This window comes from Barbus barbus (genome assembly GCF_936440315.1).
Source record: "Barbus barbus genome assembly, chromosome: 18".
Classification (NCBI taxonomy): Eukaryota; Metazoa; Chordata; class Actinopteri; order Cypriniformes; family Cyprinidae; genus Barbus; species Barbus barbus.
Window position 1 is genome coordinate 18,409,970 of NC_136746.1, and position 25,094 is coordinate 18,435,063.

The 25,094-nt window shown below is 39.0% G+C and overlaps 1 protein-coding gene across 15 annotated transcripts; it reads left to right on the top strand.

The window, feature by feature from the left end:
• Nucleotides 1-4,134: 4,134 nt before the first annotated feature.
• Nucleotides 4,135-24,628, top strand: LOC306884671 (LIM domain-binding protein 1-A). 15 transcript variants are annotated; one of them, XM_079440749.1, is made up of 13 exons: nucleotides 4,135-4,300; nucleotides 4,465-4,499; nucleotides 6,672-6,772; nucleotides 17,900-18,002; nucleotides 18,202-18,246; nucleotides 18,838-18,913; nucleotides 19,092-19,197; nucleotides 19,355-19,527; nucleotides 20,201-20,323; nucleotides 21,328-21,411; nucleotides 21,491-21,614; nucleotides 21,703-21,851; nucleotides 23,023-24,628. In XM_079440749.1, the coding sequence occupies exons 3-13, from the start codon at nucleotides 6,745-6,747 to the stop codon at nucleotides 23,074-23,076; spliced, it is 1,065 nt and encodes a 354-aa protein (XP_079296875.1). In that variant the 5' UTR covers nucleotides 4,135-4,300; nucleotides 4,465-4,499; nucleotides 6,672-6,744; the 3' UTR covers nucleotides 23,077-24,628. The 15 variants fall into 15 exon arrangements, with proteins under 15 accessions (XP_079296875.1, XP_079296879.1, XP_079296878.1 ...); XM_079440753.1 differs by lacking the exon at nucleotides 23,023-24,628 and adding an exon at nucleotides 22,381-22,790 and having other exon boundaries at nucleotides 4,182-4,300; XM_079440752.1 differs by lacking the exons at nucleotides 4,135-4,300; nucleotides 4,465-4,499; nucleotides 23,023-24,628 and adding an exon at nucleotides 22,381-22,790 and having other exon boundaries at nucleotides 6,532-6,772.
• Nucleotides 24,629-25,094: the final 466 nt, after the last annotated feature.

Genomic DNA, 25,094 nt, shown 5'->3' on the forward strand with positions numbered 1-25,094 from the left:
TGCTCTGAGTTACATACAAACATGCTGACTGAATTACAAGAGCTAATGTCCAGCATATGCTGCTGTTGCCAGAGGCAGATGCGTCTAAAGTAGCTTTACGTTTGGGCTGTAGGACATTGTTTGGCACAATGAGGGCTGGAGTCAGCACAATGAAAGCATTATGCATGAAATCCATTTTTTTTCTCGCTGGATGATACAAACACCAGAGTACCTGATGAAGTTCATCTTGATTTATGGAAGATCCAGATACTTCATTTTGCATCTAATTCCTTTTGTTGACCTCGACAGGAGAAGTTCTTTACTATTTCCGTACATTCATTCTGCCTTTTCCAGGTGCACTTAGTCACATTTTGCCATATTATTATGGTTGGGCACAACATCTGCAGTAGATCATCTTGAGCTATATTCAACCAAATACCCGCCCACCCATAACGCACAAGCAAATACATAATCGCACACAATGTGTGCACGTTGAAATTGGGCCAGGGTGTCTTTGGAGACGGCAAATCGCAGAGGGAAGCGCTACAATAAGTGGGTCACCTTCCATTGTGTGGCTCTCATCATTAGATCGGTTCTGCTGAGACTGGAGTCACTTGGCACTCTCCATTCCTCTCCATCCTGTCTCATTACTCAGCTTTGCTCTTGGCAAGCAGCAGGCACCACTCAAAGCATAAAAAGACAGAAGAAAAATCTCTCATCCTTGTTGGCCAGAGCTGTTGTTTATAAAACATACTGTATTTTCCTAAGCAAGCAAATTATGGTGACGGGATCACCCAGTTCCTCGGCCCAGTGGGTGGAATTTTCTTTAACACAGCTTGACAGCTCATTAAGATAAAGCTTATTATATTTTTGACTGTCTGGACATTACCATTTTTCCTAACTACTTCAGCTTTCCACTGCTAAAAAAAACTAATTGCTTTTGATTTCAGCTTGGGTCAAATAATTTGAATAATGTCTCAATCTTGACATGAATGGTATAGTGGAAGTTCAATGCAAGAATATCGAATGATTTTGGCATTCTCAAAGAACTACCTTGCTGAAAAAGCTTGCTTAAACTAGTCTAAACTGGTTTACTTGTCTTCCAGGTTGGTCAGGCTGGCCGCCTGCTTAAAAACATGTTGGCCAGGGCCAGATTAAACCACAAATCTCTTGAATCACTTTATTCTCTACTTGAACTACCCTTAGCTGGTTAAGTTGGTCTTAGCTGGTTTGGGCTTGTCTCCCAGTCTGGTCAACCTGTTCTTCAGCAAGTCTACCAGCCTGACCAGCTAAAAAGTGCCCCAAACTCTTTAAAACTAGTCACCAGGCCAGGCTGGGAGATCAGCAAACCAGATTAGGCTGGTTTAAGATGTTACAATGTTTTACTGGCTTTTTTAAAGAATACATTTTTTAATTTGTCAGGCCAGGAGACCTGTTGTTCGTCCAGCTAAAAACAGGAAACTAACTTTTTCACCAGACATTTGGTAACTCTGCTGAAAAAAAAAAAACTCTTAAACTATTCTGAGCTTAAGTAGATATCCCAGTCTAACCAGTTGAAGAGAGCTAAAACCAGTCTCCAGATCAGTCTGACCAGGCTGCGAGACCAGCACACCAGATTAGCATGGTTTAAGATAATTTTTTGCAGGTTTTAGAGGGGTTTCAGGCACTTTTCAGCTGGTCAGGCCTGAACACCAGCTGTCCATTCAGCTAAAACTTCAGTGCCCTCCATAAGTATTGGAACAGTAAAGACAAAATTGCTCTGTTGGCTGTGGAGTCAAGACATTTGCAAATATGATTAAAAGATGAATAAGAGACAAAACTACAGAATGTCACATTTTATTATTAGCTGTTTCAACCCATACATGTTTTACCAAATAAAAAGAACAGCACTTTTAGAGTTCATCCCACTCATTGATGTGAGCATAAGTATTGGTACATTTGAACGTAAGGCAGATATAAAAGATTAAAAGCTATTATTTAGTTGCAGATCCCTTGCGCACAATCACAGCAGTGAGTCTGGGACCCATAGACATCACCAGACTCTTGGTCTCATCCTTTGAAATACTTTTCCCAACCTTTAATGCAGTCAATTCCAATTGTTGCTTGTTTTGGGGAGTTTCTACCTTTACCCTCATCTTCAGCTGGTGAAATTCATGTTCAATCGGATTTAAATCTGGAGATTGACTTGGGCAATCTAACACTTTCCATTTCTTTGCCCTTATAAATTCCTTGACTGAACTGGCAGGGTGTTTTGGGTCATTGTCCTGATGCAATATGAAGCACTTCCCAATGAATCTGGTGGCATTTTCTTGAATATTGGTAGGCAAGATGGTTTTGCACCCTTCCAAATTCATTCTGCTACTGTCATCATACATTAAGTCATCAGTAAAGTTGAGCGGGCCTGTTCCAGAGGCAGCAGTACATGTTCATGCCATGACACCACCTCCACCATGCTTTACAGATGAGGCTGCTTGGGATCATTTGCAGTTTCCTTTTTTTCTCCACATTTTTGCTTTCCCATCACTTAGATAAAGGTTCATCTTTGTCTCATCGGTCCATAAACACAGTTCCAAAACTCTTCTGGCTCACCTTTGTGCTTTTTTGAAAACTCTAATCTTGCCTTTCTATTTTTGGTGCTGGTCAGAGGTTTGCATCTTGCTGTGTAGCATCTGTAATTCTGTGTCAAAGTCTCCTGAGGACAGTAGATTGTCAGAGCATCACCCCAGCTTTCTGGAAGTTGTTGGTGATTTTACAGACACAGTTTTTAGGGTTCATTTTCACAGCTTTTATGATTTGTCTGTCATCAACTACTGTTGTTTTCTCAGCCGATCAGGTAGTTGTTGGTTGCTGGTGTCGCTGGTGGTTTCCAAACTCTTGATTTCTCCATGCCCTTTGATTTTTCGATAGCTATAATTGAATTCCTCTTTTCTTTTAGCATCCAAATTGCTTGCTTTTCTCTCAAAGTCAGCTCCCTCATCTTCATCCTGGTTTGTGTGTGTCATCACTTATTGCAAGATTCAGAATACAGAAGTAATGGATATAACTAATACGACACATTCCCTGCTTTTAATGTCTGAAGAATTAATGCAACAGGACACAGCTGATCACTTAGAAAGAGCTGTGAGGCAACTGTTCGATACTTATGCTCACATCAGATGAAACTCTAAAAGTGCTGAACTTCTTAGCTGGTAAAACATCTGTGTGTTGAATCACCCAATAATAAAATGTGACATTCTGTAGTTTTGTCTCATATTCATCTTTTAATCATATTTGTAAATGACTTGACTCCACAGCCAACAGAGCAATTTTGTCTTTACTGTTCCAATACTTTTGGAGGACACTGTAGCTGGGAATCCACCTTAAACCAGCTCAGACTAACAAACCAAGGGGGCGTTTACACAACAGCTTTCGACTAAAAACTGAAAACATTTTATTAGTTTTGGCTGTTCCTTTACACGAACAACAGTTTTTTGTTGACCTGAAGATGAAAGCTTTTTAAAACGTGTTTCAAAGTTAAAGTTACCTTTATCGTCTTCATGTAAACTACAAAAATTACAAAGTGACATTGCCATCTACTGGCCTGGCATGCTTATTACAGCATTTTTAGTCGCTTTCGTAGATCAGTGTGAACAGGGATCATCTGTATGGAAACCTTGTAAAAACACGAAGAAGAAACTTCACCGTTTTTTGTACATTGTTGTCATAAATGTCCCCCAAGTTTTTTTCAGCAAGCCAATAAACCTTTCTTATTCACAACGCCATACAAATTCTTCCCATTCAATTTAACTAGGCAGACTCTTTGCTTTGTTTAACATACTGTCTGTAAGGAGCCGTCTCCAAATGTTGATTTGTAACCCATTTGGCGTGTTCTCAAATAACCTTCACATTAAGCAGCGTCCGTCCTCATCTTAGGTCACAGGTGGCTGGGCTCCTGGGGCCCAGAATGAGTAGAGTTAATTGAACACAAGGCGCCTGTCCGCCTGCCTACGTGCTCGCCGTCTGAGTGGAACTGTGTATTTGCAGCGAGCGAGAGACAGAATAATGCCGTGCCTTGTGTGCCCCGGCGAGCTATCACTGTTCTGCCGTTGCCATGGTGACAGTGCCCTCGCTGGGTACAGCGGGCTGGAGAAGTTGCTCTGGCTCTGCGTCATATTTATTCCAGTGGATCTGTGCGCTCTCTCCCGCCTCCTCCTTTTGCTCTCCTCTACGTTCTCTCTCTCTCTCTTTCTCTCTGTCCATGCTTTTTAGGGCTAATTGACCCAGCTCCAGATCATCAATACACCGAGCTTCGACTACCACAAACAGCACAGACTCCGAAAAGGTAAAATGTGGTGAGGCAAACAATGTGGAACTTGATTAGATTCAATTGCTTTTATTGAACTCAAGCTGTTTTAGTGTAATAAACACACTGCATTTTATGTTGTTTTCATGCACTTAATTGAATCAAGAGTTGATTGTAGATCCTTCCTCTCTGTTTCTCGACAGTGTGTCCGGGAACATCAGCGTGACTGTGAGGGAAGGTGAGTGAGTGTCAGCGCACACAGGTAAACATCTAAGCTTCCACAATGGTGGTGTCAGAGGAAAGACAGAGGAGGGATCATCTTTGTTTTCAGCAGAGTCGGAGTGTGAGAGCGTGTGACTGAGGACGAAGGAGAGGGAGGGAGAGCGGGACCTGATTGTGCAGTCTGTGGTGAAGAGCATCTGCCGAGGCTCAGGGCTTCAAAGCCAGTCTGTGGCTCTGAAAACAAAAAGCCATTTCCTACAGCAGCGCAAAGAAACCTTTCAGTGTGAAATTATTCTCAGTGGAGTGGCTTTCTTTGTTCTTTGCTCGCTGTGTTTTGGACTGCAGCTCTTCTCGGCTGAAGAAAGTAAATCAGATGAGTTCATTAAATGCATTTTAGGAGTAAGTAATAGCAGGGACTCGTCTGATTTTACATCCGATCAGCGGTTCATTCGTGCGTGCGTGGGATTGAGAGTGTTGTCTCTGTGTCAGCATACTGATTTTGAGTGACAGGTGACGTGTAAGAACAGCGATGCGATGAAAGCAGTGCCCTGTTCCCTAGATACGCTGGATGAGAGTCTGTGAAATCAAGAGGTTGCTGAGTGCTCTCTCACTCCCTCCTCTCTGGAGTTGTCAGGCGGCTTTAACAGGGGACGTAAAGGACCAGTGGTGTGTGAGATTCGGTAGTTAGAAGCACAGCCCACTGGAGGGAGAGGCTTTGAGAAGGGAGAGCGAGGGAGGCGTCGGATCGATCGCGGGACTGACACGGAGCGGGTGCCATGTGGACAGGGACCTCTGTCTGTCCTTTGGGACTATGAGAAAGCCAATGAGTCTTTAAAACAGGGAGGGCTGAAGATGTGAATGTACACTTAGACAAAGACGAATGCTGAGCTTTTTATACTTGCAAAGTGAATAACTTAAATCAAATATACTAAATGTGATATATATATATATATATATATATATAAAAATATGTTTCAGGATGTAAAAATTATTTTTGTCACTATGAATAAACCAGTTATTGTACTTGCAAAAGCATTTTTTTTATTTAGTTTTTTTTAGTACCATACAAATTTACCATGTAAATACCATTGTTTTTCCATAAATAATTAAAATAATATATATTTACCGATATAATATTCCAAATAAAAATAAAACAAACTATAATCAGTTATTTTAAATTCTACAAGTGAATTTAGGCATCACAATATAATATGCAGTATAAAGATTAAGATTTCATTTATTAAATAAGTGTCTTTTGTATTAATGTTTACTATATTAACATTACTTATATTTGCTGTTTGCTAATAACTTCTAGGTAAATATTTACTATAAAAATTTGTATAATATATATTCTACAAACATTAACATTTGTTAAATGATGGCAAAGTTAATTTAAAAGAAAAAAGGGGAAATAAGCATGAACAATTAAATATCTGATATTTATTGGTACTGATAAATTAAAATGGTACCAGTATATGGTACTAGTATATTGTGCATGTCTCCCCCACAGTACTTTTATTGTGGATGTATCAAAGAGTGAATAATGCATAGCTTGTACAGAAAATGTACAGAACATGGAAAGAGCAGAAGGATGTATGAGGAGAAGGCAGATCAGTCATGCAGCAGATAGAGTGTGTGTGTCTCACTCTGGCTGGGGTGAGCTGTACAGCAGACTCCAGGGAGCATCAGGAGGGCAGGCTGTATGTGTGCTTGTGTGTGTATGTGTGTGCTTGTGTGTGTATGTGTGTTTATGCAGTGTGTCGTAGCTCTACTAGGCGGTAATGACTCCATGCCTCTGGGCTCTGGCTGCCTCTGTTTATCTCCGTTAGCAGCACAAGGCAAAAATAGGCAATACATGGAGAGAAAAAAAGAACAGCATCACATGGCCAGTGTGCTCTAAAATGTGCCTCACAGGTCACTTTGACAATGTTGGCTCTCGCTTTCCCTCTCCCTCCCTCTCTGATCCTCTCCTGTGTCACACACACACACACACTGTCTCTCTCACTCTCATATTTTCTCCCTCCCACAAGTATTGCAATTTGCATATTAATGAACCTGGGCGCAGTGTCGAGCAGGAGTGTAATTCCTACTTCCTGTTTCTCGCTGAGCTCTTGTTTCTACATTTTGATTTTTTTGTGCCCTCCTCCTGCTGACTCCCCACCCCTTTCTGCCTGTTTCTATTTCTCAGAAGAAGCCCATGCTAACAGTGCGTGGACTGAACAACACCATTTCATTAAGAGCAGTGCCAAACATGTGAGAAGATGTCTGTTGGAGGTTGTGCTTGCCCAGGTAAGAGCTTTAATTCCTTCTCTTCTGCATGGACAGCTTCAGGCAGGAGTTGCGAAACAGCATGGGTTTTTGGGAATGAAAGGAAGAGCACTATACCTGGAAGATTTCACATCTCTTGCTCCATTACTGTGGGCCACTTAGGTCATATGTTGCATTGTGCACTGTATTTATGGCATGTTTATTTGAACTGGAAAGGACCATTAAATAAATCAGCATTCCTGTTGGGTGACATTTTGTTTTAGAAGTTCATTTGCGTTATTTATTTCAAGCATTTGTTTGTGCAAGAAATTTGTTTGTGATCTCAGAGCAGAGATTGGACTAGTCTCTCTGACTGGTGTGTATAGTTGCGTGGAGTGCTGTCCTTTTGTCAAATTACGTCAGCCATCGCTCACATCTTAAAGTGCTTTGCATAGAGAAACAAGTAAAGGCTTTTGATTGAGCAGGACACTGGCAGTTTAACTTCTGACGGTTATGAAAAACATATTCTCTTTGTTTTTCCTTCATGAATCATGTTCTGAAAACAATTTTAGGCATTGGTTGGTCATTTGTGCCAATGGCAGGAAATAATATAAAGAAAAAACTTCCACCACAAATTCGTTCATCTGCATTGTAAACATTTTTCACATGTTGAAGGCATTTGAAATCAAAGGCATTCACTTTTTTGGCAGCTGTTCTTGCATTGAGACTGTTGAATATGAATGAAATGAAATACACTTTATTGTCCCCGAAGGGGGACATTTATATAGGAATTGCACAATCAGTCACAAGCATAAATCACTGTAAACTTTGCATACAAATTAGCCTTATTTTACATTTGTTAACTTTTATAAATATTTATAGTTGTTTTAGCATTTATTACTTACATTTATAATGCATACCAATTCATATTGGTTTATTCATTAAATATAATACTTTTATATATGTATGCATCTATATTTATCATTTGTTTTTATAAATATTCATAAATATTTGTATTTATAAATCTCCATATGTATATATATATATATATTTAGATGTTTTGTTTTATATTTATAGTATTTGTATTTACTCACTTGCATTTCAAGTATACATTTGATGAGTTCGAATCAAACCCAAGACTTTGCCAGCACCACACTCTACTATGGAACAGAATCTTCATAAAAATCAAGTGATGCTCCTAAAGACTTGACTTCATGTTGGTGGACAGGAACAGCAAGTATCCTCATAAGGAATCTTCATTCAATGACAGCATGATATGTTTGGCCATACACCGTTTGTAAATGTGTTAAGTGACATAGCGATGATATAAAGCTGCTAAGATTTGGAAATCTTAGTGTCTGAATGTTACCTGTTGGCCCTATGATGAAAGAGCATAGCTGGTTTGAGTGTGGTCAAATATGCTGGAAGCAGTGATGAGGCATATGTTGACTTTGCTGTGCAGCCCAGTGTGCGCCATCACTTAAACAGAGAGGACAAATTTACACCACTAGACACAGGGCACCCTTGTTTCTGACCCAGGCTTTTTCTCTCACAAGTTCTAGTCTCTAAATCACTTAAATACGTTTTTAATCGAGTCCATATGTTCAGTCTATAGGAGTTTCCAAGCACCAAACTTCATGTTCTTAAGATCTGTGGCATCATGGAAAGACAATCACTACTACAAGGCACATAATGTCTGTCCTCTCCCTCACTGTGATAAAGAATAAAAACAGGGTGAGTGGCATCAAGGCAAGTTTGGACCAGTGTGAGGATTGTTTCTGTGCCATAAACACAAGGCAAGCAGTTTCCTCAGACGTTCTCAAGTCAGATTTTTATCTCAGCACAAGAGGCAGCCACAAAAGCCTCTCTGGCAACCCCACTGATAAACAAGCCCAAATTTGGCACGTTGCATTTGTTTAAAATCAAGTCACAAGGGTACATTTTTACAAGCGTAGTCATGGAAATTTCCACAGACATATGTCCTGTCTGATTGCTTTCCTTTTTTTGTGAGGAGAGAGGCGGGAAAGAGGGCGAAGAGAAGAAAGGAGACGGGGCGAGACTGAAACAGAGGCTCTGAGCACGAGAGACGGCTCTTTCTTGCTTTTGTGTGGGGTCCCACTGCGCCGGTTCATAAAAGGCAGAAGAGCACCATAAAAAAACTGTTTGTGATGTTCACCTCTGTCAGAAACACGATGCAGTCTGTGCTTACAGCGCACGCACCTCCCCTCGACACAGGTTTCGTTTGAAGTCTGGTTTGTTTACATTCCTATGCTCATGTGGGCTGCACGTACAGCGGGCCGCAGTGATCTTCCTGTCTGGATTCGCGTATATATCACTAAGCGGGGATTGCATGCTTTTAATGGCCTCTTTTATAGCTTTGTTTGAGCTCGATAACAACCCATACCGACTCTTTTAAATGATACTAAGCTCCATCCAGCTGCTCTCTGCCATTCGACTCTCTACCTCTCACCCACAGGCACTCGATATCAGCATGTGTCCTGTTACCTCATGCAGAAAGTCACATGGCCCCTTGATTAGAAAGAAATGACTTTAAGCAAAGCTAAAATAGCAACCTCGGTCACAAAGCAAGCCTGTTTCAAGTTGCACAACGACGAAAGGGTTAGGGTGTGCCTATCAAGTTAGGAGAAGCTGTGCTGATTTACTGTCTCTCTGCTGGATAGGCAATATCTGTGCATGGTGCGTTTAGTGTACATTTGTGTGCGCGTGTACAACATCTCCCCCCTCTCCAGCCCGTGGCTCACGGATCTGTCTCATTACACTGAGCTAGAACAAAATGGCTTCCTGTGCAGAAAATCAGCTCCCCTCAACTTGTAAGTGTTAGATGGGGATGTTAGAACTCGTTATGTCACGTGTCAGCGATGGTGAGGGAATATTAGAGCTGGCATTTGCCAGCTGCACGACTCTGCCACAGCAAGAATCATTGCGTTGTCTGAACAAAAAGGACACATGATTTTACAGACTGAATGAAGATTTATTAGTGGTGCTTGGTAGGATAAGCATCATTATTGCTATTGCTTATATTTGTACCTCTATTTGTATTAAGATTTGGCATGTGACTCACTGTTTGTGTTGTCGATATGAATGATTCCTTAAATTGTGCTGATTGATGATGAAAGGTGTGCTGTTAATTTGCCATGTGTTTTCAAACTCTCATCCTTCTGGGGACCAAAGGGCCACAAAAGCGTGCTAGGGGTCTGCAATATAAACAAATATGGAATCACTTTAACCAGTTACAGAATTTGACAATGTTAATGCAAAATGTCATTTTAGGGCAGCCAAAATCAGCACTTTTGTAGTTTCTTAGTTAAAAAAAAAAAAAAAGTCATTTTGTACATTAAAAAAAAACAACTTTTCTCACACAGTTTAATTGGGTGACAGTTTAAATTCTTCTGCAGGTAATCACACCCCAGTACGCCAGGTAAATGTGATATTGCTATTACATAAGCTGCTAGTTTTATAAACAGTTTTAAAAAAATAGTTTTTAAATGATAAAATGGATAATAAGATCAAATATTGAGTAACTTACCTTTTAGACACAATATAACTAGTGAATTTGCCTACTCTTGTGCCACTATACTTGCCAAACGAAGCCAGAAACACAAACACACAGTAGTATTGTTTCGTTCCTGAATGAATCAATGTTTTTGAATGAATCGTTTGAGTGAATGAATGAATGACTCTTGAAAACACTTGAATTCGAAATCGTGCACTATATTGTAGAAAAAGTAATAGACCTATGCTATTTAGCTACTCGGAATTCTGAGTCGCATTCTTGATTTAATCGTGTTTTTGAACAAATGATTTAATAGACGATCAAATGACTCACTTCTACAGACAGTCACTTGTCGCCACCTGCTGGTGAAATACTTTCATTAGAATAGATTTACTCTGAAGGTAGAAGCCAAGTAATCTAGAAACCAGAATATAATGGAGACTTTTTTTTTTTTTTTTTTTGCTAGGGCTTGACTCTTTACTTGGGCCAATAAACTGCTTTGCATCCAGCCAAAACGTTCTAGGAACTGCATAGCAACACCCTGACTTCATGGTGATGACTTTTGCATGGGCAAATACTTTGTTCAGAAAGTGTAAGAATGTAATTTTGCAATCATGATAAAGAGCAGCTGCTTTAGTTAGACCTGAATAATTGTATAGATTAGCAATTTTAAATGTAAGACTGAGTGTATTGTGGAACTGCAGTAATAAAATGAGAAGTAAGCAAAGGCATCTGTAGAGTGACGGGGATCAGCTGTTTGCTTCTCTATGATTTCCAGCTCAGTGGCTCCTGCCCCGAGACCTCAATAAACTCTCATGACCCGACCCTGCAGCTGCTGTTGCCAATGGACACACACAGAGTATGATTACAACAGACCCCACACTCTCTCTGTATACCTGAAGTGTGTGTTTTATGTAGGGAACACCTAAAGTGTCAGATCTGATTTATTCCCAATGACAGCAAGTGTGTTTTCCTCAGTATGTTTTACTGCTCATTGATTTTCCTCAGCATTCTCATCAAGTATGTCTCCCGCTGCTTTTTGAGGTCTGACACTGGTGTTTGATGACATAGAGTGTTTGCCAACAAAGTCAACAAATACCACAGTTGCTTATTAGTCATTTATCAGACGCTTTCATATCCAAAGTGACTTACAGCATATTTATCACACGTCCATTCCCCATGGAGTGACCTGAGGTTAAGTGCTTTGCCACATCTTTAGCCACTAAGCCGCCACTGCAGTGCAGCAGGAGGCAGAATATTCACAGTGTATTTGTTAAGCGTGGGCATTTCAGAGCCCTCATCTTACTTCCTCTCACAGCAGCGCAACGTGTGTTTCCGAGTGATTTAACGGCTTAAAGAGATGCTTGCAACAAAAAAAGCCAGTCAATTTAATCCACCAGTGGGTTCACTTAGCTTTGCATACGTCTCTGGCAATCAAATGAAGAAAAAGAGAAATTATTACTTTTATTCAATAAAGGAATCATTTCTCTTTTTCTTTTAATCTTACTGACCCCAATCACTAGCAACGGGCACACTTTAAAAGCCTGCCTCCTGTTTTCCAGATGATGATGCTTTGATGACCCAGCAGGGATCAAACTGTCTCGCAGGCTTTTCTAAAGCTTGTGCTCTACAGGTGATTCTTTCTTTTCATGCCAAACCACTCATTACCACCTAAAAGTCTTACACGCATTTGATTGCCAGAGACGTATGCATAAAAAGGATGACGGATGAATAAAAAGTTCAAAAGAGCTGCATTTATTTGAAATAAATGCAGCTCTTTTGAACTTTTTATTCATCCAAAAATTCTAAAAATGGATGTCACAAAAATATGAAGCAGCATAACTCTTTTCAACATTGATAATAAGAAATGAAGACCAAATAAGCATAGAATGATTTCTGACTGGAGTAATAACCATCACAGGAATAAACTATATTTTAAAATATATTTCAATAGAAAAGAGTGTAATAATATTTCACAATATTTCTGTTTTAACTGTATTTAATCAAATAAATGTAGTGTTGTATTGAATAAAACATTTAAAGATGATCAGAATTTTCCTCCTGTTATGTTGTACTGAAATATTTTTGATAATAAAAAAAAATCCAGATTTTACCAACATATTAGCATGTACAATTTATATTTTCTCACTAATGATTTTACCATGACTTTTCCAGTTTGTGATGACAGGATAACAGTAGCAATCTCACAAAGAGTATTTAGCAAAAGAAATCAGAATATAAAATATTTCTATTGACTGTAGAAACACTTGAGAAATTTTCCTAACTGTTTAATATTTCATTCATTTCCAATCACACTTTTTAAAATTCCCTAAATCTACAGGATTTCTAAGACCTGAACAAAATATTCATGCATGCGGTATATAAATGCTTAATCTGGATCTAGGGATTTATTACATCGATTTCATGAACAATTTATGAAAAAAGTGTAGACCATCTTTTGTGAACAGCACATGAGATTCCTCTCCTGCACATTCCTCCGAGTGGAGGACAGACATTAGATATGATTTGTACTGCAGCCATTCCCCCACAGTAGTTAGTATGGTCCTCACATATGTCGTCTGTCGCCAGAGCATTATCGCGCTCTGCCAGCCGTGTAGCTGTGAGCAGCCTGGGTGAGCGTGAGGCACATGGCTCCTCCTGTGCTTGTGTTTGGGAGAGATGAGGCAGTGGCATAACAAAGAGCCCCTGGAGCACTGAGAGGCAAGCAGAGGCCTCATCAGGGAGAGAGATTTTGTCAGCCATGTCGGTGGAGGATGGAGTTTTTCCCACAGAGGCAATCCTTCATTCAAACCAGAGGAGTTAAAATGGGAACAGCTTCACTGCTGCGACTGAAGGACGTTCATAAAGCTCATAAATGAATTCAGCTAGAGCCCCCAGTGGAAGTTTAGCTATAATCGTTTTCTTGTTCAGCATGTCTGGATGTGTCATTTAACCAAGCAGCTTATTAGATCCATAAGTTATCAGACCCACTATGAGGTACCTGTCATCCTGATTTTGCACGCTAATTTATATCATCTTCATTGGCTCCCTTAACACTCATGTGTAATTGTGAAGTTGGCCCGTAGTTTCTTTGTTAAATTTGTTCTACAGTCCTTGGACTTCAGAAGATTTGGAGTTTATGCACGTTCGTGACACTAGGTGGCGATGATGTTCTATCTGAGGGAGTCTGACCCATGACACGTGCTTATGTGACCCACGGGAATTTATTATGAATTTATTATGTGCTGATTTGACCTGCGGCCAGTTTAATCAGTAGATTCTTTAGTAAAGTCTCTGGCTTGAATGCTCTTAATCATTCTGGAAGAGACAGTTGACGAAAAATGAATTTGATGTAATCATTTACTCACCCTCATGTCATTCTAAACCTGTATACCTTTCTTTATTTTGTGGAACATAAAAGAAGATATTTTGAAAAATGTTACAATAAAACTCAACATTCTTCCTTTAATAAAACTGGCATTTTGATCCCAGTGAAATTGTTTTTATATAATTAGGAAAAAACGAATGAAAAATGATTTAGTGTGTAATGTAACAAAATATTCAAAATAGTTTGAATATATATTTTTTTGTGACTGGGTACGTTTATGCATAAACCCAAGTAATAATTACAAAATTCTAACAATATGGATGATAAATTCAGTGTCTCTGTTACTTAAGTTACTTAGTGGAGAAGATGAGAAATGTATACTCAGCTTAACAGAGCTGCTCACACTTACAAAAAAAAAACTCAAAAGAGAAAAGAACATGTTTGTTTGGAAACCAGTTACAATTTTAAAGTTCAATTTGTATTTAAATTTTAAAATGAAATCATTTACCTGTTGAAAGTGTCCATGTCTGAGGAGTTGGATTACTGATCTCCACAAATCAGTAATGAGGTGCTTTGACAGTTGCAGATCTGAAAAACAAAAAGGTGGGAATAAAGAACCCTGGACTCTAACAAAAAGAACCATTTCACCATAAAAGGATTCTTCAGCATGCTGTGGCTCTAAATAGATCAAGAACATACAAAGAACAACATTTTAGAGTGCAGCCTTATCAGTATTTCATTAGGTTTATGCTCCTCTTTTTAAAAAACATGCTGACCTTTTTCTGAGAAAGTACTGATATCACAAGGCAAAGGCTCAGCATGATACATTTTTTATAAAATAAAATATTTATTTGCAATTTATAGTGCCTGTGAAGACAGGACAGTGGAATTTGTTTTCGTGACATCGCCAACCAATAGTGCCAAATTACAGGAACAGTCCTTTTGCGGCAAAGGTGCTTAATGCTATTCCTGGAGATCCCACTCTGCAGAGTTTATTTCCATAACCGCTTGAACACCTGTCTGTAGTTTTGAATGTTTAATTATAGTTGGAACTGGATCTCCACAACTGAGCCAGCTGCCTTTTAGACAGTTTCCAGCCCAGATCTTTTGCTTTAAGCAACACCATCACTCTGTTACATAGTATTGGCATTTATTGATGGCAAGTTTTGATCAAACTGAGCCAGTCATCTTTTGATTATATTCCATATAACACTTAAATTAATAAAATCAATTTAAAATTAAGTATTCATAATAATGACTTTAAAACACACACACACATTGGTGGTTTACAGGGACTCCCCATAGATGTAATGGTTCTTATAATGTACAAACTGTATTTTCTATTGCCCTACACCTAAACCTATCCCCTACAGAAAACTTTGTGCATTTTTAGATTTTCAAAAAAACTCCATTTATGTTGTTTAATCCTTTTTAATTATGGGGACATAGGCAGTGTCCTCATAAACCTCTTTCACATTGTAATAATTCTGTCATATATCATTACACAGATTTGTGTCCTTGTAAACCACCCAAACCAGTGCACACACACCTTAAACATCTATTAATTCTAAATAACAAGTTTCCTACACATTCTGTAAGTCTCCAATTCCTTGTCTGAGCATACATAATTATTCAAACACAAGGGTTTATAGGCATTTCCACTGTCCCACATTGCAGCATGAGCTTGCAATTTTGTATTTTTACAGTAATTTGCTGTAGCAGGAGAAGATGAAGCCTGTAGTGATTTCACAGTCAAATTCTGGTTATAATAGTTTATTGTAGCAAATAATTTAAACCTCATAAATTCTGACAATTAGGTTTTATGACAGATTCACAGCTCTCGATTTGACTGACTTCAGTTGTGACATTAAGAAATTAAATTATCATGGTCAAATTCAAAAATATAAATATAAGACAGATTTATATGATTATTTTACATAGACATTTAAATATACTAATTGTATATCATGTATATAAAATGTATGTTTATTAAATAGCTATATTCTGATGTTTTTAGTGTTTAAGTTTTTTATTGCATATTATATACATATATAAAATGTTTAACTTGCAAAGGTTCAGATGTTTTTATGCATTCTTGTTTATTTATTTACTTTTTAAAAATCAAAGTTACTAGTTTAAGGGCTACAAACTAACTTTTAGAGCGCATATCTCCAGAAGGGTCTTCAAAAGATGTGTAGCTGCTGTAAACAAAGCACCCTCTCTGCACTCATTGAAGTCATGTGCTAGTTATTTACTTATTTATTCAAGTTGAACTGTAGTCAACTCTAAGGTGTTTTCTTGTTTCTCTTTCGACACATGTACAGTATAGGCTTTCGAGGTGAAGTGTATGCAGGATGAAGGCAGTAGTAGAGTGTGTCTGGGGGAGGGGTGGGTTTGATTGGAGGGGAACGCGAGGGGTTGATGCTCCACCAGAGCAGGGAGTGTTTGAGGGGGGTTGCACGGAGAGAAAGAAGGGCCTGTACCATTGTTCATGAGCAGGAACAAAGGGTCGCACGGGCACTTTTCCTCGTTACCCCCTTGAGTCCGGTTCCCGTTTAACACGGTCTACAACTACTAGCGCTGCAGCTGCATTTTGTAACTGCTTTTTGCTCACCACCATGGTTTGAACGGGCTGATGTTTCAGCTCACCTCGCTTTAAGAACAGCGACCGTCAGCGGGATTATAATCAGGGAGCACCGGGGAGAGAGAGCGTCGAGTCCCAACTTGGATTCCTGCAGGTGCGCTTGAGCTTCAGTGCAACGATAATTCAGAGCAACGTTTCTTTTTAAAGTGAGAAAACGTGAAAATAAATGCGTTGAATAGCTTCGCCATGGTGATGCTGTTTAATCTGTTGGGATAATCATCGAACCTGTGCAGGCCTCGCCTGTGTTCCAGGCCTGGCTAAGCTAGGCAATTAAGTTTGTCGTTATTGTACAGAAATATCGCAACTCGCAAGGGATCATTAGCTAAATATAAATCAGCGATACGTGTTTTGAATTTAGTGATGTGTCTTTTAAAAGTAGTTCAGTGCACTTTATTATGAAATGTATTAAGTAGTGTGGCTGCAGTTTAGTAGTAACGTTAGCTTAGCACAAATGTTTTCCCCAACAACAGAGAGAAAAGGATGAAGTGGTTGCTATTAATCTGTGTGAGAATGTATTCAATGCAGTTCATGAGTTTTAGTTGTTTTAAATGATAATCATTTGGGATTCAAATTGATTTATTTTTTACTTTGTGTATAAATAGCATTATAACACGTTGTTTTTCTGGTAAATTCAGTGCGAGCTTTAGTCAAACAGTGTGTGCAATTCTTAGAACATGACTTGATTTATGATTTAACATGACATTAATTAATGCATTAAGTTTCTCAGATACACTATAAAATGCAGCTCTGATGTAAAAAGAGTAGTTGAAAAGAATGTGCATAACATGTCTTAGTTTATTTGAACTATGCTGATTTCTAAAACACAGAAGCACAACATTGACAGGATGGTGCATCAGATCAGCTGACCATGCATCATTTTTCCAGTGTTTCTGGTTGACTGTCATGCAGAATTTGGAAATATCAGGGAAATGTAATATTGTGAAAAGTTATGTATATTTCTATAGTGAATATACATGTTTGTTGTTATGCTGATTAAATGTATTTAATTATTATTTAGTAACTGCATTCCTTTTTACTATTATTGTATAGGCTAGTGTTTATATATTGTGACACAAATGTGCACGAATCATGAAGTGCACTTCATGGATAATGTTGAATTATAATAGACTGAATTGTGCATTGCATTAGATTAGTATTTGTTCGGTATGTTTTTGGGTTGTTGCTTTTAGCTTGCTGTTTCAGTTTAAATGAATTACAGCAGGGCTAACTGGAGTTACTGAATCCTCCATACGGGATGGGGGATGGGCTGTCATAAGCTACAGGGAAATCATCACAATGTCACGTGATCACATAATGGTGTTTGCTGACTAGGGTGTGGGGAGACTATCGATCTTAAAAATGTATATTTATTATTTTAGAGAGATACTAAATATTAAAGGTACCATTTACTTCAGTCTCAAATCACCATGCATTTTCACTAAGCTAATTGCAAGGCTAGACAGTGGACGTGAATAACTCAAGCCTTCTTATATATAAAAAAAATGACGTTATGGAGAAGTCAGGCCAAAAAATAGACATGTCTTGTTTACCTGCAGCTGCACTAAATGCATCAGGATTCTACTGGATGTGTTTGTAGGCCTGTCTGAATATTCTGTGAATGGACTCTAAATTCAAATGTACAGACTTTTATGTCTGAATGGTGTTCTCTCTCTCATTATCTAGGCTGTTCGTCCAAGTCATTCAAGCTGTACTCCCCAAAGGAGCCCCCCAACGGTAGTGCCTTCCCTCCATTTCACCCAGGCGCAATGCTGGATAGAGATGTGGGGTGAGACTTGTGCTTATTGTTTTACATGGTGAAGAAGATATAATATCTGTTTGTCTAGTGTGTATGTGTGCGACCATTTTCTAGTTTAAAGTAGTAGTTGTTTGGCATGTAGCTAACATCTATCTAAAGTAAACTGATAATACAGTAGATATTGAAAGTCGCTAATTTTAAGGTCTTCATAATGCTCTTTATATTGCAGTCCGACACCGATGTATCCCCCCTCTTACATGGAGCCTGGAATAGGGTAAGTACTTATTTGGCTGTTGACATTTTTGTCTACAGCAGTTTATTATCAGGAGACAGATAACGGTGTAATACAAAGTGGATGTACTAAAACAAAAAGCTTTTGGTTTCACTCAATATTTTAAACTATCACAAGCCTTTTCAGACTCTGCTCTGCCTCTTCACTCATTTTGTTTGGTTATTTTCTTGAAAAAGTAGAAATGTATTGTTATATAATTCATGCACACATACACTACTGTTCAAAGTTTTGTGGTCAATACATTTTTTAATGTTTTTGAAAGTCGTTTCCTATACTCACCATTTACTGTGAACTATTATTACAATATAAATAGCTGTTTTCTTATATTTAAAAAATATACATTTTATTCCCGAGGTACCAAAGCTGAATTTTCATTAGCCATATCTCCAGTCTTCAGTGTCACATGATCCTTTAGAAATTATTCTAATATGCTGATTTTGCTGCTCAAGAAACATTTTTTATTGGTCTTGTTGAATAAAAGTACTAATTTCTTTGAAAAATAAAATTTTTCTGACCCCAAACTTTTGAGTAGTGGTGTATGCTCAATAGCTACATAATAATGTCATGTTACAGGAGGCACACACCGTATGGAAATCAAACAGACTACAGAATATTTGAGCTCAACAAAAGACTACAGAATTGGACAGAGGTAAAAAAAAAAAAAAATCGCATTCATCAACATTCATGGTACACAAATTTAAAAAGGGAGTAACGGAAATCTTATTGGAAGTTGTTGGCATGCATGCAAAATCATGGAATTTAAATGCTGCTTGTAAGTTTATTTTAATTAAGATTATAGGTGAATAGTGTTTTTTGGGCTTTCTCAGCAGGACTGTGACAATTTGTGGTGGGATGCGTTCACTACGGAGTTTTTTGAAGACGATGCAATGCTGACGATCACTTTCTGTCTGGAAGATGGGCCCAAACGATATAGTAATGTCCTGTTTTGTAAAGTCACTTCAGTGATTTTAATGTTTGTGTTTGAATTTGACCTTGAATAATCAAATATAGACCGAGACATGAGAAAATGCATTAATATTCAGTTTTTTCCCCAATGTATCTGAATCCAAAATTTTAATCCTATTTCCAGCTATTGGTAGGACGTTGATCCCTCGGTACTTCAGGAGTATTTTTGAGGGTGGGGCCACTGAACTCTTCTATGTGCTGAAACATCCCAAGGAGTCTTTCCACAATAACTTTGTGTCCCTGGACTGCGATCAGTGCACCATGGTGACACAGAACGGCAAACCCATGTTCACACAGGTATCATTTTCCTTTGCGTTTATTGCCACAGTTTAAAAAAATTAACTTAGCATATCCTTTGGTATGAACACCGTTGTACACCACACAGCACTCTATGCAAAGTTTGTTATCAGAACTAAATCCTAAAAATAGCCTTCATGTGTTGCCCATTCATTTCCTTTTCAAAGTGAATGTGGTGTCAGAGAAGGCGTACATTAACTCTTATTAAAGTAAAGTCGTGACGTATGGTGACCCATACTCGAAATTGGTGCTCTGCGTTTAACCCATCCAAGTGCACACACACAGCAGTGAGTAGTGAACAAATGCACACACACACCGTGAACACACACCCGGAGCAGTGGGCAGCCATGCTGCAGCGCCCGGGGAGCAATTGGGGGTTCGGTGCCTTGCTCAAGGGCACCTCAGTCGTGGTATTGAGGGTGGAGAGAGCGCTGTACATTCACTCCCCCCACCTACAATTCCTGCCGGCCGGGGACTCGAACCCGCAACCTTACGATTACGAGTCGGACTCTCTAACCATTAGGCCACGACTTCCCAAATTATTGTGATCTTAAATGGAATTCAGAGTACTTCCATTAAATAAGCTCTGCAATAAGAACATAACAATCGAGTTTATAGCAGGCCACCTCCACCATTGCCTTTTGATGTAACTGAAGTCCTTTCATCTCCTCAGGTGTGTGTGGAGGGTAGACTGTACCTCGAGTTTATGTTTGATGACATGATGCGTATAAAGACGTGGCACTTCAGCATCAGACAGCACAGAGAGGTCGTGCCGAGGAGCATCCTGGCAATGCATGTGAGTTTGGGATATTTATTTGTGTTTTCAATCCTTTGTTGCTACAGCATCTATTCACATCATTTCAGTACGTTCAGCATTGACAATTCTTATGGATTTGTCCTGAACCCCCTACCCAAGTGAATATTTACACAACTGTTTAAAAGTCTGGGGTCAGGAGGGTTTTTTTTATTTTTTTTAAGAAATTAATGTTTATTCACCAAGGACACATTAAGCCAAGGACACGCAAGTAACAGTAAACATTCATAATGCTACAAATGATTTATGGTTCAAATAAATTCTGTTTCAATTAATCAAGAAGTCCTGATAAAAAGGTATCATGGTTTACACAAAAATATTAAGCAGCACAATAGTTTTCAACATTGATGATAATGATTCATGAACACCAAATCAGCATATTAGAATGATTTCTGAAGAATCATGTGACACTAAAGACTGGAGGAATGGCTGCTAAAAATTCAGCTTTACCATCGCATGAATAAATTATATTTTAAAATCTATTAAATTTAGGTTTTTTTAGTTGTAATTATATTCACAATATTATTGGTTTTGGTGTTTTTAATTAAGTAATGCAGCATAGGTAAAGATAAGAGACTTTAAAATTCTACCGACCCCAAACGTTTAAACAAAACTTTTGCCATTAATTCAGACCATTTTCTAGATAATTTCAGCTATGTGCTGTTTTTTGTTCTGTTTTACTTTATAATTGTAAAGACATTTTAAGAAAATATTTCTTACCTATTAACTGTTTGCTTTCTTTCCTTTTTTTTGTTAAGGTTTGTAAAAAAAAAAAAAAATGACCCAACTTGGTTTCAATAGATTTTTTTTTTTTTTTAGCATAATTTGTGTCTACAGAACTGGTGGTGGTTAGAGGAGAGACCCCCCCCCACATGATTGTAAAGCGCTTTGGGTGTACAGCAATACACAAAGCGCTATATAAATGCTTCATTCATTCATTCATACACACATTTTTTTGTTGATTTACTAAATTTCTTCCTCAACAGGCCCAAGACCCCCAAATGCTTGACCAGCTATCAAAAAACATCACAAGATGTGGCTTATCTAACTCTACGCTGAACTACCTCCGAGTAAGTTCATTTCCGTCAGACTACAGAATGGCTGATATGAATTAAAAAACATTACTAACAGGTTTTTTCTCCCCCACAGCTTTGTGTAATCCTGGAGCCCATGCAGGAGCTGATGTCCAGACACAAGACGTACAGTCTCAGCCCACGAGACTGTCTCAAAACCTGTCTGTTTCAGAAATGGCAGCGGATGGTGGCACCACCAGGTGAGAATCGGGCGGCTTTCATCTCAAAGTCAAACATCCAGCAGTGTCCCACCCGAGTCTCAGATATCTCCCTTTGCTCTTTGTCCAGCCGAGCCAGCAAGACAAGCCCCCAACAAGCGAAGGAAACGAAAAATGTCCGGCGGCAGCACGATGAGTTCCGGAGGGGGCAACAACAACAACAACAACAGCAACAGTAAAAAGAAAAGTCCAGCCAGCAGTTTTGCGCTCTCCAGCCAGGTACCTGTAAGCATCTAATTTTGATGTCCATTTTGAGCTATGGGAGTCGGGTTAGCCGGGAGGAGGGTGGACCAATGCTTGTATTCAAGTTATGCCTCATATTAGGAAGACAGACCCAACATAGAGACAAGTGGACATGATCCAATGCTGGGCAGTCCCTGGTCCTTTAGGGCCGCAGGTCTGTGGGTTTTATGTGCTTTTTGTTAGTCTGTTGGGTGTTTTGAGCTCCAGAGACGCAGCCAACACTAGAGACCCGAGGTGGAATGAACCCGTGCAGCACTCAAGGATCCGGGATGCCCACCATGGCAGAGCTATTTAGTGTTCAGCATGGTGAACGTAGCCTTTTCACATACAGCACTGTTGGTTTAAGTTCCCATGCTGATTTGGGCTTGTAGTGGGCAGAATAGTGGAGGTGTAGTTCCTCAGTGCCTTCTGCAGTTGCGATGTGGTGTAGAAAGCCACCGCGTCCCCCTACGGAGCACCCCCGGGTTGTGGGGATAATGTTTGCGCCCCTTCCTGTCCCCTGCAGGATGTGATGATGGTGGGAGAGCCCACTCTGATGGGAGGGGAGTTCGGGGACGAGGATGAGCGGCTCATCACGCGGCTGGAGAACACACAGTTTGATGCGGCCAATGGCATCGACGACGAGGACAGTTTCAACAGTTCCCCCGCCCTGGGCACCAACAGCCCCTGGAACAGCAAAGCTCCCTCCAGCCAGGAGAGCAAAAATGACAACCCCACCTCACAGTCATCGCAGTAGAAGTGTTAGGGGCTAGCGAAAGGCTCGAGGACCCCTCGCTCGCAAGACCCGGTCCTTGACTTCTGCCTTGACGAGTCCATAATTGGCCATGCGAGAAATTGGCTCTCCTCATCCTCCTCTTTCGCCGTCAGACATTCCGTTTTGTTGATTCTTTTGTTTCTTTGAGAGTCGTTTTCCAACACCATCCGTTTCTGTTTCTCGATCAGGCTTAGCGATCAGGCTGTGGGTTATTGTTCCAACCTCGGGTCTCTCTGTGCGTGCTGTGCTTTGACACGCATGGCCGTTTCTGTTGTGCTCACTTGACAGGAAAGACTCACTTTTTATCTGACCGTTTAGTGATATGACCATTGTGTGCACCTCAGATTCAAACCCAAAGCTCCATTTTTAAAAACTCAATTATTTGTTTTGTAGGACCTGGTTGGAACAAAAACCTGTACAGTTCCGGAGCTTGAGGACCGGAGTTGAGAACCACTACGTAAAGTCCTTTAAGTAAAACTAAATAAAGTGTAAAGCATCGAGGTTCTTGAGTTTGGTCATGCCCGAAATGGTCACTGAGAGCTTGCCTGACCACTACGCCAGACTCAAAAGAAGTGTTTGGTTTTTTTTGTTTGTTTTTTTAATTGTTTGCATTCTGTTTGGTTTCTTGTTCTTTTTTTATTTTTTATAACGATTTCTAAAGTGAAAAAATAAGCAAGCAAACAAAAACTTTAAATATCCTTTGCACTCTTGTCACTGTATTTTGGATCTATTTTTCTTAAAAAAATGATTGAATTTTGTTCTGATTAAAACAAAAATTGATAATCTTTAACTGGAAAATGCTGTCAATCTCAATGTAAAATAACAAATTTTGTATTGTTACTGTTATCAATATTATTGTAAGTAGAAGCTACTTTGCTCTAAGCTTTACACCTATCTGTCTTTCTGTTTCTGTTTTAATCATCTTTGATAATGAGATTACATGATCATAGCATGTATGTCTGGGAACTGCATGTGTCAGACATTAGCTATCGCAGCTGTAACAGTCTCATTGTTTGCAGGATCTAAATCCTACACTGTTAGTACAACGGCTGGTGGCACATTTTGTCCAGAGACCGTAGCTATAAACATTTTGTTTCATGGAGATTTTTAGCCTATTGAGAAGAACAGGCCGAGCTCTTAGTTTGCTTTGAAAGTCTAGGGAAAACATCAAATTAGTATGCCAGCTATTGTTTTTTCTTACCCGATGCTACAGACCAAGGAGCAAGATCCTTTAATCAACACATTTAAATGTTTTTGTTTTTTATCATTTTGTTTGTGTATTTGTGATTGTATATTTAAGATTGTAGCCAAGTTCTGTATAAGTGTAATTCTATTTACTCCTCTTAGGACCCCTGTGCCCTTCACCCCTTCATATGTCAAAAGTAAAGCTAAACCTCTCATTTCAAATTGTTTCTAGATGCATTAAAGGTACAACTACCTTTTACACGAGAAGGTAGATTATAGTTTTTAAGTCAATGTACAATGTATTTATTTTTTTAAAGTCTTTGCCATTGCATTATATATCGAGACGATACATGTTGCTGTGTATTTGATGTTGCCTTTGTACATTATTTCACTTGTTTGTTTTTTCCTTAACCTAAGATGATATATAATTCCTTGAATGAATCCTTAAGAATTCTTGTGAAAATTTGGATAAACATAATCACATCAATAATTCCAAGAAGCCCCTTTTAGGTCACAGTGTATTAGGTTTTAAAAACACCAGAGGGCTCCACTGACTTATAAAAATGGTCTAAGACTAAACTATAGTTAAATGTAACCATTCTAAGGCATACAAATCCAAAATAATTTTTTTCTTCAAAGTCATTTGTGAAATACAGTGTTGTTTCCGGGTTATTTCTCAAATCGGCCATAAAGCAGGTGTGCTCTTTTCTGTATTTTCAGAGCACCTTTGTGGTTGTTTTACAGATATATTTTTGCCTCGTGTCTGCCATTGACAGTTGATATATGGTACCAATAAATCACATTTTCACAAGCTATCATGCCTGGTGTGTGGTTAAAACATACACATCAACAGTACATTAAAAACTACGAGAGGCTTCCTGAACACTGAGTTTCTGATAAGAAATGTGAACAACTCTAATAGCCAATACTAGAGTGTTATTGACACTTCATATTTCCAGGTAGATCCTCTGCAAACAGATCCAGATCTGGAAGTGTTTTTGTTATACTATCCTGTTAGTGCTGTGTTTGCTGACCTGGGGTGCGTTTCCCAAAAGCAACTATGGTCGCAAGTTACGCCGTTACCAATAGAGTTCAATGGGACTTACCACCATAGTTAGCTAACGATGCTTTTGGGAAACGCACCCCTGGTCGTTTGTAAGTGATAAATCAATTGAAGGCCACCAGGAAGCATTCATGTCCTACTTTTTAACAGAACTGTTAAATTGCTACGGCAAGTAACAGGAATAATAAGGAAACTATTTAAAAGGTTTTTGTTCTTT